Source organism: Diadema setosum, chromosome 2 (assembly GCF_964275005.1).
Source record: "Diadema setosum chromosome 2, eeDiaSeto1, whole genome shotgun sequence".
In the NCBI taxonomy this organism is placed as follows: domain Eukaryota; kingdom Metazoa; phylum Echinodermata; class Echinoidea; order Diadematoida; family Diadematidae; genus Diadema; species Diadema setosum.
Genome location: NC_092686.1, coordinates 3,929,355 through 3,942,994, shown reverse-complemented (window position 1 = coordinate 3,942,994; position 13,640 = coordinate 3,929,355). Strand labels below are relative to the sequence as shown.

The window sequence follows — 13,640 nt, the reverse complement described above, 5'->3', positions numbered from 1 at the left end:
CAAATTTATGATAGTATATTTGTTGAATATTTACTTGTGCCCCAAATAGATTCAGGAGTGGCCATATCAGCAGAGACTTCAGAACCTGAAGGAAACCAGTCTACAGTGTCTTCAAGCAGGTATAGGAATCATTTTTGTATATTTCAAAGAATCTGTAGTGTCATAAGAAATATCTAACTCTATGAATTGACAGTGTCACATTCTACTGATATAATGTGTGATGTCTATGAGGACACATTTTCCTGGCTTTTAATGATAATGCCATGTTCATGATTTCTTTGTTAGCTTGGCACTGCTTCTTTAGAAATAAGAGCTGACTTTGCTAATGCAGTGTAAGAGTAGCCAAAAAACTGTTTATTAGTATATGTGGATATGTTTTGAGTTTAAGTAACAGTGGCAATTACAGTATATATATGCTATTACTTCATGAGTATGATAATTTGATGTGTCGAGACTTGTAAGACAATTTCATGAGTAGTTGAATTCATGATTGAGATCCACATTGATGAATGTGAAAAAAAGTGTTCCTATTCAGAGAAAACTTAACAATTTCTCACTGTAGAGATGATCTATGACCTATTTGTGTTCTGAGAAGCAACATTCTTGTTAGTGTTAAATTCTGCCAATAGGGACCTTGTCTAGAAAATATAAACACCAAACAAAACAAAAAAATAAAATACACCACGTAGGCAGTGATGCTGTTCACTTATTGATTGTTTTCTAGCTGCTGCATCGTAATTGCTAATATTTATACAGTTTATAATGCTGTGATGTACTTTTTAAAACTTAATGGAGGATGTGATGTGAAGCCACTTCATACCAAAGATGAATATCTCCCATTGTCATAGTTTTCAAGTGCAATAAAACCAGGTGCCATAAGATTCAACATCCCATTTCTGCTTCAACAATTTAAGGCCTACAAAGCAAGATAAAACAAGCATATACCACACCACAAATGTGTTTAGAGTTAATTGTATACTCAAGTACTGAGTACAAAAAGTGAAAGAAAAGAAAAGAAAAGAAAACAAAACTGTACCATCCTTTTGTGTGACTTCCTTTCTAACTTGCTGAGTATTTGTTATGTACAGGTCATCGAAGGCAGAGCCTAAGGACAAGGGTAATCTCTATACATTCATGTCTCCACCTCATACCGTCCCAATTCGAGCAACTGAAAACTCCAGGCAGCTGGACCCTAAGAAATTACAGGTCAGCTAGCTTCAGTCTTTGTGCTTTTGTCTGCTTATTTGTTTGTTTTTGTTTTATTTGAACCTTTACGACAGAAGTTAATATCTAGAACTCTGCACAGTGTTAGTCTGTTTCTCTTCATGACTCAAAAGTGCTCAAATCTATGTTGAAAGTTGATTTGTGACCCGCTACAACAAAAGATCTGAAAGTCGGGGGAGGACAATTTTCTGAAAATGGCATGACATTATTCCCTTAATCTTCGACTATATTTTCATATATAGCACAACTCATATAAGTACTCGGTTGCGGAGATATCGATGATTTTATTAGCGCATGTCAAGTGGTTGTTGAAATCAGAGTTTCGAGAAAAACGCCTTCAAAGTTTTCCTTCCGAAGAAAAACGCCTTCAAAGCTTTCCTTCCGAGGCAATCATGATCAAGTGGAGGCGAGACAGTTTTCACCGCTTGACAATAGAAGGTATGCTCCTAGCGACCTCCGCGATGTTCATTCAAGCTTAGCGCCAGCGGTCTACGCACAACCTATCAGTAATCAGGGTGGCACGCACTGACCAATAAGATCACTCCCTCGTTGCTAGGGGCGGTGTCTAGCTGCGGCACTAAATCCAAATCTTCGCACACGTTTCTGTTACGTTGCAAGTTGGAAAATCATGTCCCAGAAAAACGCTGATTTCTTGCCTTTCCTTTAATCATTTAGCTTCGAAATTTCAGCAGATGATGGACAAAACATTAGACTACAAAATTATGCCAAAAACAGAAATCTGATTGTTTAGACCAATTTAGATGATGCGACTTCAAACTCGGTCTTCTCGGCTCAGCCGTCAGCGACTTTAGGATCCTTTTGTTGTAGCGGGTCACATTTAACCTTTTTGTTTGCTTTTGAGTGCCAATCAGCACAGAATTGCCCATAGCCTTGTGAACACTGTCCAAATTCCCTGGCACCAAAAAAGTTAATGAGAAGAAGAAACTCAAGGTCAGAACAGAGAATGGTTTACAACATCAGACCAAAATTACAAAATAAGATTTTTTTTTTCTGATTTGAAGTTTGATATTTATTGCTCATTTAGTTGCAAATAAATCAATTTTGGTCATTATGGGCATGCACAGTAGACAAGGATGTGACATCTCACAACTTCTTTCTGTCATATTTCACTCTAATTACTAAGGTCAAGTCAAACATGGAAGAGATTTTTGCCCTGACATGGTATTCGCCAATTATAGCACATGGGGGATGACAGAGTTTGTGTCATCAGAATTTGTGGTTAAGATTTCATCACTTTACATCAGTATGTCAAACACAGATCATGATAACTAGTGACTGTAAAACTGGAAAAAGAGACAAATATTCTATTTCGGAATGTTTGCCCAGCAATTTGGCAGTATATGAAGAAATACTCATGGTTGCGGTCCCTGGTGCATGCACCTAATCTTGGATGTTTCCAAATTATTTTATTTTATTTTATTTTTTAATTTTTAGATGAAAATGCAGCAAATAATTGACAGCAAGACACCAACAAACATTGGCCAAGCTGATGACGGTGAGGACTTTGAGCCTAGCAAAGGGTCATCGCGTGACCTGATAAGTCCTGAGACAGATTTCCTGCGAAATGCCCAACTCAGTGACGACTCCGACTCGGATGATGATCGCCCTGGCAGTGGGAGGTTAAAGGTCAAGCAGACGATCGAACGCTCACACTCCCCGAAGAGGGCAGTAGAGAATGGTGGCAGGGATGCAGTCAGAAGTAGCTCCAGAGGCGAGGGCGACAGACAGCCCCAACAGCCAGCATTGAGCCTGTCGCCAACGCTACGTCGCAGCAAGCTGGCAGCGCTGGCCGAGAGCCAGGGCGGGGCATCCCAGAATCTTGCCCCACCCCGGGGGTCCCTGTCTCGGATGAGCATTAGGTCTAAGCACCTTAAGGAGATTCCAAAGGATGACCCACGCCTCTCTGATGTGAGTCTATTATCAGCATCAACTTTATATTCCCGTTGTAAAGCAGACATCAGTATCTAATAGGACCTGAACATCACGCATGGTCCTTATTGTCATACCTGTATACATGTGGATGTGTAGCCAATGCGGTGATCTTCTGTAACTATATTAACTGTCTAAAAAATGAACATATTTAGCTGTTTAATTATTTAGTTCATTATATGAATACTGTATATGTGACCCTGCATCACAAAACCAACAAAAAGTCACCAGACATGAATTTTTATTTAAGGGCAGATTCTGAAAGAGCAGACTCTAAGCTTTAAAATGATGTATAACTCAATTCAAATGGACTTCCCTTACCTCTCTAAATACTGGAAAGAAAACACACACTCAGGAAAAGTGTGAACTGACAAAAGAGGCCCTGAAGTACAGTGTCTATTCAAGCGCTTAATCTTTACCATATCGTGCTGGCTGTGCGATGAATGGGACAAAAAACAGGATGTAAAAAACCGGAGCAACAACAATGGAGGGATTATCAGATTATGCTGAAATTAAGCAAGCTCTATCAACACATCCTGTCCATAATTAATGCCAACTTTCAAAGCAGTAGCATTATCCTTTTAAAAAGTTATTAGACTTGAAAGTGAAGAGTATGCAAAGGATTTCAAAAAATGAAAGGGGGCCACTAAGACATATCTGATCATTCTACTCTCCCCCCAAAAAGAGTTGTAGAAAAACTGCTCAAAACACACTTACGCATTCATGTTATGATCCCAAACTTAAGAATAATGTAGAAGAAGGATAGCTCTTTCAGAAAGTATGAAAAACTCAAGATTGACTCGGTTGACCAATTTCACCTTTTTTGAGTCCTAGTGTGAAATCAAGGGGTGCAACTTTTTGTTCGTTTTGTGATGCACGGTCACATATTGTAATAGCAACTATAATATCACTATAATCAGTGCATGGCCGTATGGACCACTAAGATGTGCTCCCGCTTGGTGTGTGAGTTCAATACTGGAATGATTGATTTCTTTTCTCGAAAGGACTATGACTGGCGGAAGTACCAGTCTAACAACAGTTCGCTGGCCTCCTCCCTGGAGGCCAACATGCTAGCCAGCCTGAGGAGGCAGCAGCTGGAAGAGCTGTACGAGGAGAGGAACGAGGGAGCAGCCAACAACAGCTTCGAGATCCACAACTACGGTGACGACGACGAGAGTAGCTCCAGTGGCGACACGACCACGACCTTCAGCACATGGAGACCTCCGGTGAGTCTGGCCAGAACTCTCTCATTGTCCTTGCTTTGTCTGTACTATGAACCCAACCTGTGGGTGGATCATCAAATGCCGGCCTCAAAGAGAAACTCCACAGTTGATTCATGCTGACTTTAATTAATTGAGTGTCATGAAACATCAAAAATTTCACGTTTACATGGAACTGTGATGCCTCTGAAAATCATGCATGCAAACTGAAAAAAGTCAATGATGTCATCAGCTAGCCAGTCTCCCATTAAATCAAATTTGTAGTGCATGTATGTTTCTATTTTCAATGATGAGTTTAAAATGAGTCAGTGATATTCCTTCACATTTAAAATGAATTCTTCTGAGTCAACTTCCTATAGCAAAGCTGAGTTTTCAAGGGGTCGTAAAATTGCTGTGTGTTTACAAAAATACAAGCCTTTTTGATGTTTTTATTTTTAGCTGAAAGAGCTGTGAGCCAATTACACATCATAATCTCATTGAAAAAATGCCTACAGTTTATTATGGTAGCCATCATCACACCTGAGTTCAAACCTCAGACACTTTGAAATTCTTCTAAATTGTTTGATGGACTCTTAGAGTCATTTCAATCAATCAATTTGACCATGGAATGACAGTTCTTCTGTAAAGCAAACAGAGTTGGAGTAGAGACTGATGTTCAATCGTGTAGACAGCAACCACTTTCTACCCATAGAATTTAGATAACTTCCATTTCTGTGCTTTTAGGTATTAAGGGTTGTGAAGCAATTCTGGATTGTAAGCAGTCATATTTTTATTGAATAATGTACTGTAGTTCCATGGTCTTGTACAACTGCAGTTGTCACTGATACTTTCAATAGCATTATTGTAAGATGCAGATGATATTCCACATGCAGCTCAGCTATGTGACTGGAGCAAGCACGAATCTCCAACATGCAAAGATTAATCACATGAGAATTATTTGAATGGTGTTTAAAAGTGAGTCGTTTCTGTTCAGCATGAACATGTCCCTTTTGCTTCCTCAGTGTAGATGATTCATTTCAGCCTAAAGAAATGAATGCGTGTGACATGATTAAAGCAGCTTTGGTTGATTTTCATGGCAGAGTGAGTCACAGATTAAAAACACAATCTGACCTGTTTCTGTGTGACTGTCACACTGTCTTCAGCCATTTTCTTACAATTCATCAATTTTCAATGTTTTTGCCTATTTCCTGGTTGACTACTGCAGCATCAATGCCACTGAAATTGTTCTTTCTTTTCCTCTTTTCTTTCTTTCCTCTCACAGGATAATTTGCATAGAGGCAAGGGATACCAGGAAGAAATGAACTATGAGCCCGCTGGAAATCCCCTCATGCAGTCCAACCCGAGGTAAGAAGACATCAGTGCTTTGAAGAGCTCATTAAACTTTGCTATGTCCCAGGGGTGTGAGAGTTCAGAATTTAGTCTGATTTTAGACATTTTTTACTCTACCCAAAACCCACTTTTCAGATTCTTTTTTTTTTTCCAGTTCAAGTGCATTGAAATGTCTACAGTTTATTGCACTTCAGACTTTTATCAGATGTTTGAGATTTTTTTTAGACGTATTTGTGTAAGCACTGTCGCACTCCCGATATCCATCACTGTGTACACCTGTATACAAATGAGTATAGGACAGTCGGTCACAGTTCTGGTAGTGGGGTAGTGTGTGACCCATTTTGCTTACCCACCAGAATTCATATATGCTTTCAAGAGGCGATGGAAGTTAATAAGAGCTTGTTCATGTTTGTGGGCAGATCATAAAGAGGATACTGTAAATGTGGAAATTTTCACGCATTTCGCGCAACCAGAAACTAGTGCGAAATTAAAAGCATACAAATATTTTTGCTTGCCATATATTCCAGTAGTTGGTGTCTTGATTGCACGGAATTAAACACGTGCAAATCTCTTCTTACCTAGCTGAACCTGAGCGTGAAAAATTAGTCACAAAAAAAAAAAAAAATCCACTGTTACAGTAACCTTTGGCCACTATCCCTGACGTAGTAAAATATTGCTTTGATCATTGTAGTAAATGTAAGTGGAAACAGTCTTGCTGAATGGACTGTGGCTGCCATTCAATTTAAGACTTTTGTATTTGACACCATGTGCTTGAAGTGTGCATACGAACTCATCTACGCAGTTATACAATTGTAGTTTGAAAGTCTAGAAAGACATCCAAGTGAGAGCTGTGTGATGTACTGTGAAACCACCCACCACTATCAACAAAACAAATACAACCCTGAAAAGTGACCCTAGGATTTCCAAGTTGACAGTGATGGGAAATACACACTTGAAAATCTGGATACACATTCTTACCCCCAGCGATGCCAACCTCTTGTTCGCCGACAACTGTTAGAAGAGGAAAAGTACTTTGTTCTAAACCCTGAGGCCTGGAAGATCCGACATTGCAATCACATAACCAAGTTTTCTTGGTTGTGGGTGTGTGAGTTCCATGATGGGAAGTCCCAAATGAACTTTTAACCCCTCACATAGAGATGGCATTTATCCTCCTCCTCCCCCTCCCCCCCCCCCCCCCCCAACCACCAACTCCCAGAGATTATGATAGGTGTGAGCCAAGTTCTAGTGGCAGTGGTAATGTCATCTTGTGGAGTTCTGGAGCACCATGGGTTGGCCTGAAGGTGCCATAAAGATCTGATCATCCTTTTTTTTATCCATCTGCCATCAATATCATTATCACTGCCACTATCTTCATCATCATCATCATCATATCATTGCCTCCGCTAAGGCAGAAAAAAAAAAAATCATATTGGCGTAACCCGCCCGACCCTAAAAAAAACCCCGACCCTGAACTTTTCCACAAAAAAAAAGAAGAAGAAAATACATCGTTTTTACCGAGAGAGGGCGCGATACGGGTTTGCGAATTATCAAAAACAACAACAACAACAACAACAACAGCAGCTGGTGTCGGAAAATGGCCGCGAAAAACGGGAACATGCATGCGGTCTCCTGTGGGTTTGAGTGGGGGACAAGGGTGTTTTTCCATGTCCAAAATATGATTCTCTTTTAATATTTATTGCCTTTAAACCGATGATATAACAAACTTTGGATGCAACAGACCCTCTCTATCGAATGGGGTTTTGTTAAACATGAGTTTTACGTGTAAAATACAGGTAGAAAAAAAAAAAAAATCTGCCCGCCCGACCCTATTTGAAAATCTCATGTTACGCCAATACAACATTTTTTTTTTTTTGGCTTAATGGAGGAGTTTATGTTTTCATTGGCGTTGGTTTGTTTGTTGGTTTGTTTGTCCGTGTGCAAAATAACTCAAAAAGCTGTGAATGTATTTGGATGAAACATACAGGAAAGGTTGAGAATGACACAAGGAACAGATAGTCAATTTTGGTAATGATCCGGCAATTTTCATGGATTTTATGAAGGATTTTTGATATTTTGGCAGGTCGGGTCAATGAACATTTTGTTTGTAGGTGTGCATACACGCGCTTAAGTGCATCCTCTAGTTTCTGCTAAGGTGAGGCACACCGCACATCTGGAGGTTAATGACATAAGAAAAGGCTTTTATATTTGGAAATCAGGCGATTTCAGCATGCATACATATGTGGAAATTAGTGATCTCTATGGAAGACCAAGATCAGTTGTGGAAATGAGCTACTTGGCAGAGTTCTGTGCTTTTGAAGTGCTTCTGTAGTTATTATTTTCTTTCTTTGAATTGTTTTTTGTAATTGTTGTCATCAGCAATTATTATGGCTATGGGTGACAGGGAGGCAAGACACAGTGGAATAGTAGTGTGGGCAAATGTTGCATGTCACAGTTGGGATTGTGGAGACACCAAAATAACACAACATAATGCTACTACGATATTGCATATTGACAAGGGGTATTTAGTGAAGTCTTCATAATATATTGTTGTGAGGAAGCCTAGTACATGGCTGTGAACTTCATCTACAGACCTTCTTGTCATTATTGTTTGTTGTTTCCCTCCTGCCAGAAGGTAATGTGTGACCCTGCTTCACAAAACCAACAAAAAGTTGTACCCCTTGATTTTACGTGAGGACTCAAAAGAGGTTACACGGGTCAACCAAGTCAATTATTAGTTTTCCAAATTTTCTGAAAGAGCTATTCTTGCACTACATTACTTTTGAGTTTGGGAATATAAAATGAATGCGAAAGTAGGTTTTCAGCAGTTTTTCTACAACCCTGTTTTGGTAGATTAGTGTGATCAGGCATGTCAAAGAGGCCCCTTGTCATTTCTTAAAAATCCTTTGTGCACTCGTCACTTTCAACTCTAATAACTTTTGAAAGGATAATGCTACTGCTTTGAAAGTTGACACTAAATCATGGACAGAATAAGTTGACAGAGCATGGTCAATTTCAGCTTAATCTTATAATTCCTTCATTGTTGTTGCTACGGTGGTTTACATCCTTTTTTTGTCCCGTTCATCGCACAGGTAGCATGGCTTGGTAAAAGATTAAGCGCTTGAATAGACCCTGTACTTTAGAGCCTCTTTTGTCAGTTCACACTTTTCCAGAGTGTGTGCCTTCTTTCCAATATTTAGATAGGTTAGGAGAGTCCATTTGAAGATCATTATAAAGCTTACAGTCTGCTCTTTCAGAATCTGCCATTAGCTAAAAATCCATGTCACATAATGTCACTCATAATATGTTTTCAGTCCTTAAAACCACAGTTGGTCCTTTCCTCCTCCTTATTACAGAGACTGGTCCAACCTCTTCAGCCCTCCAATCGTCCTGCCGAGTGAAAAGCTACAGAACGAGCAGCACCAGCTCTCTCCAGTCAACGAGCTCGGCTCAGGTAATGTAAACCAAACCATTTGAATCACCCGTCATTCTGAAAGTATGCTTTCTGAGGCGCTCCTGTGAGCAACACAGATATAGCACGGTGTACTGCAGGGTACTATTTATTACTCTAGACCATCAAGACCATGCAATATCTGTTGTGACTATGAGCTCACCATCAGAAATGTAGCATGCCGTATGCATTGTCCGATGTTTTTGCACTTGCTACTTTGTACAACAAATTTACAGACTAAGTTACAGCAGTGTTTCTTTCATGTGAACAATAGCTGCAGGATATAATTTTGCTTGGAAATGTCAATTGTTTGTTGTTGTTTTTTATGGACATTTAAAAAAAATGATAAGCGCTTTAGAAGTACAGATTTGAACTGAAGAGCAATTACTGTTTCCACTTGAGAGGATGAAAGAGATATTATGCTGATCTATAGTCATGCTATTAGATGACCTAAATACAGCTCTGTGAGACAACTACAAGAAATGGCATTCATTTTGGGTATTTTGTTTCATAGATGCAATTGTTCAAATTCTTGAAAATGCTGGGGGGGGGGGGGGAGGGGATTTAAAATTCTCATTCTCAAAGCAACCGTCCCTGAGCAATGTGAATCCGAAGGAGTCATTCAAATGGGGGCTCCTCTGCAAACCATATTCCATCTGGACTGGATGGTTTAGGGGCTGAAGCTAGTAACAAACTATGACCATTTTTGGGGGTTGTTTTCTAGCTAAAGCTTGATATTTTCTGTAGCGCCAGAATGGTTAAACCAGTGTTTGTTTGTTTGTTTTTTTCTTCTTTTTTTTTCTTTTTTTTTTCCTTGTAAGGAGGGTACATGTGTTGTTCACAAAATTAATGTAAGTCATTCGCAAGAACATACTGCTAGGAAAATACCACTGACTTCCTGTGCGAATCAAAATTTTCAAAATCTGTTTCCTTAACTCGAGGAATGCAGGTGTTAAGTTTTGTTGTTGTTGTTGCTGCTAATGTTGTCAAAGATCAGTCAGCATTTTGCTGGGTGCAGATTAACAGTTGTTCAGGAATCATGCAAGGGTGGCTGCATTTGGTCGCACGGGTCATGTGACTTGTGACAAAACACAGCCATTAGGCTAGAATGGGATTGTCGAGGTATGTGTCACCAGGACTGTTCTTCTTTAAATTGCATGTCTTGCCACTATTCACACTTGCATGTAGCATGCGTCAGAGGGTCCACAGTTGTTTCAATGCAGAAGCCATACTCGGCATAGTACTGTAAAATGAGGAATGTTCGCATGCATTTTGATTTTGCAAATTTCAAGAGAGCCAAGATCTGTGAAATTAAAGTGCATGTAAAAGTGCTTGTCTTCACTATAAGCATTGCATGTTAGAGGCAACTTGCGAAAATTTCTTGCCACACACAAAAAAAAAAGGCCGTCAGCTCCAATTCACAATTCACATTGCTACATTTCTGAAATATATCAGTCTCCATCATCCCTGTTAAGAGTGATTTGTTTGGGGTTTTCCAAAGTGTTGTTTTCAAGAACCACAATAATTTCCACAAATCCATACATTAGGAGCTGTCCATTTATGTACAACAGGATGTGAAGTTTTGAAAGTCACCTGGACTTTCCTGTTAAATCATGCATTAGTTCGGAAAAAGGTTGACTGGAATGACGATGCAGTATAAATGTGTGTTATTATTGTTCCCTTACTTGGTATACTGTAATCACAGGCAGATGGTAGATCTGAATGTTTGGAAAGACAGAGTAAAATCAATCTGAAAATCCTGTGCATGTATTATGCAATAGATGGAAATGAAGAGAAAGGGAGAGAATTAAAGGAGACCTCTTGATGATTTTCAGACTTTTACATTTGACAACTATAAGTTGGTTAGTTACTGGGCACAGAGTTGCAGAATTCATACTGATTGGGATTAGGACTAAGAATGTTTTAAAAATTTATAACAAATTGCAATGAACAAGGATGATGGCATGGCAGCCTCACCATTTAATGCAAGGATGGGGGCTCAAGGAAGCAGAACAAAAGAAGAAAGCTTGCATGAATTCTATACAGAGGAACTTGTTCAGCAAGCTGTGTTGTAATGAAATTATTATTTTGCTACATTTAAGAAATATGTGAGCCTCCTATGTCATCATTCTTGTTCTGTGTAATTTGTTTTTGGTTATTTTTTTTTTTCAGAGTATTGGTTTCTCCAATCAGGGACCCCAATAAATTCCACAAATCTTAAAATGGCACTGTTGATTTATGTACTACATGATGTGAAAACATAAAAATCATCTGGAATTCCCCTTTAAGGAAGAGAAACAACAGTGATAGATAGACCAGCACGCAGCAGGTACAAAAGTGTCGATAACTAGAAAGAAACATAGAGCTTTAGAAAGATAGATGGATGGCCAGACAGACAGAGAGTGTGTATTAAAGAGAGAAGACTTAATGGTGAAAACAGAAAGATTAAAGATTAGATAATCTAGGTCAGCAATCATGTTGCCAGCATGAAATGGTCTCACTGAGATAATTACTCAGGTGTCTGGACCGTCTCTTTTGATGTTCCCCTCACAATCCGAACATGATGACAAGCTTGTTTTGTTAGAGACTAATAGTCTATATTTTTTATTGTTTGTTTTTTTTAACTTGTAGTCATCTGCCCAGCTCGTTTGGCAGTCTCGACCAAACAGCCGTGTTTCTGGCAAAACGATAACCCACCAAGATCGCGCATTTAATTTGCCAGCGGCAAAAGCAATATTCCTTTGTTGTATATTTCTGTTGCTATGGGTAGTGTTGTAAGGTATCATATGTCAGTGGCAAGGGGCATTAGTTATAGATTCCAGTCATGTACAGTTAAGTATAGTCAACAAGGACTTCTCTTTGCTTTTCCCTGGGAGTGGGACAGATTGCTTGATGATGTGCACCAATATAGATTTCATGTATGTACATATGCAAATTCTGCTACGTCAATTTCTCTTTGCATTTAACTTCTGTTGTTTTGTATGATATCGTTTACACTAACTCACTCTTGCTCCTGCGTGGCGAGTTCATGTGAGCTTCTGATGTACAAATAACTCAGTATAAAGCCTGCTGCCTGTGTGTGTGTGTGTGTTTGTGTGTGTGTGTGTGTGTGCCTGTCTGTTTGTAATGAATGAGATTGAGATTTATAAGAGTTTGTCTGGTCCAATGGCAATAAAAGGAAAAAAGATTTCTCTTTGTATGATATCGTTTACACTAACTCACTCTTGCTCCTGCGTGGCGAGTTCATGTGAACTTCTGATGTACAAATAACTCAGTATAAAGCCTGCTGCCTGTGTGTGTGTGTGTGTGTGTGTGTGTGCCTGTCTGTTTGTAATGAATGAGATTGAGATTTATAAGAGTTTGTCTGGTCCAATGGCAAAAAAAAGGAAAAAAGATTTCTCTCATTTCCCACGTCTAGTGAGGAGTAATCTTAAGGCATGTTTGCTTCAGAATGAGGAAACCTGTCACGTTGTGGAAGGAACACATTCAAGGAATGGTATTTGCAGCTGACAGGTCACAAGCATTTGAGTCGTAGAAGCGCCGCTCTTGGACCATTCTTATTTTTATTTATTTTTTTTTTTTGTTAAAAAAAAAGTATCATAGGTGGTCATATTTTTGCCTCTGCAAACTTGTATACACATAGATCTAATTGCGTCATAAAGACTGGTGAATGAGTCACTGAAATCCATGTTTTGTAGTTACACTGCATGCTGGGTATACTGTATAAATTTGATGAGTTTGTCCAAATTACCATGCATTTCCATACTCCATTTCCATTTGTTTAGTAGTTTATTTTGGCCCACTTCCTCAGTGCCAGTTTTTGTGGAAGTTTGAGGAAATGAGAATGCCGTTTCCTCCCCCCAAATATTTTCCTTGCTTCCTTTTTACGTCGAAGAATCATATTCACATGTATTTAATGTAATTGACTCTATTGACTGGAAAATGTTCCGTGGGTGGAGTTTAGTTAGTTCTGTGGAATTGTGTGCATGTTGTCAGAGTGACGTAGAACAAGAGATCATGTTTTTACAGCTTATGTCTCCCATGAAGGTTGTATGTGTCATGAATCTGTTTTTTTTTTTTTCTAACAAGAGTCCTTCATAGAGCTAGGGTGAGTTAGATGGTTCCATGTTGATTCAAAGGAAATGGACAGTGACAGTTGATATACAAAACTCCAGTGATTAGATGATAGACAATTATATGAAAAATGTCAGATTTAAATTGCAGACCAAAGCGCCCTAAATGCCAGTGTAGATTACCTCTCAGTAGGCGTTTTCACATCAGCCCGATAAAAATCCATGCTATGAGATATGTTTCGCGATCGCAGATTAGCACGCTATTTCATTTCCTATTCACATCAACCAGAATATTATCAAATAGCGCGCTAGTTCGCATTAATTATCCTGCTATTTCGGAAATTTCCTGAGTTGGACTCGAGAAATTTTCTCGATCAATTAGCGCGCTAATTTGTA

General features: G+C 39.1%; 1 protein-coding gene across 1 annotated transcript in view; it reads left to right on the top strand.

Moving 5' to 3' along the window:
- Nucleotides 1–13,640, top strand: part of LOC140239012 (protein CFAP20DC-like) — a 72,844-nt gene that overhangs the window by 14,363 nt on the left and 44,841 nt on the right. The window contains exons 13-18 of the mRNA XM_072318913.1: nucleotides 50–119; nucleotides 1,089–1,206; nucleotides 2,680–3,153; nucleotides 4,179–4,400; nucleotides 5,656–5,738; nucleotides 9,077–9,174. Coding sequence (XP_072175014.1) covers nucleotides 50–119; nucleotides 1,089–1,206; nucleotides 2,680–3,153; nucleotides 4,179–4,400; nucleotides 5,656–5,738; nucleotides 9,077–9,174 — 1,065 coding nt within the window. The remainder of the gene's footprint in view (nucleotides 1–49; nucleotides 120–1,088; nucleotides 1,207–2,679; nucleotides 3,154–4,178; nucleotides 4,401–5,655; nucleotides 5,739–9,076; nucleotides 9,175–13,640) is intronic.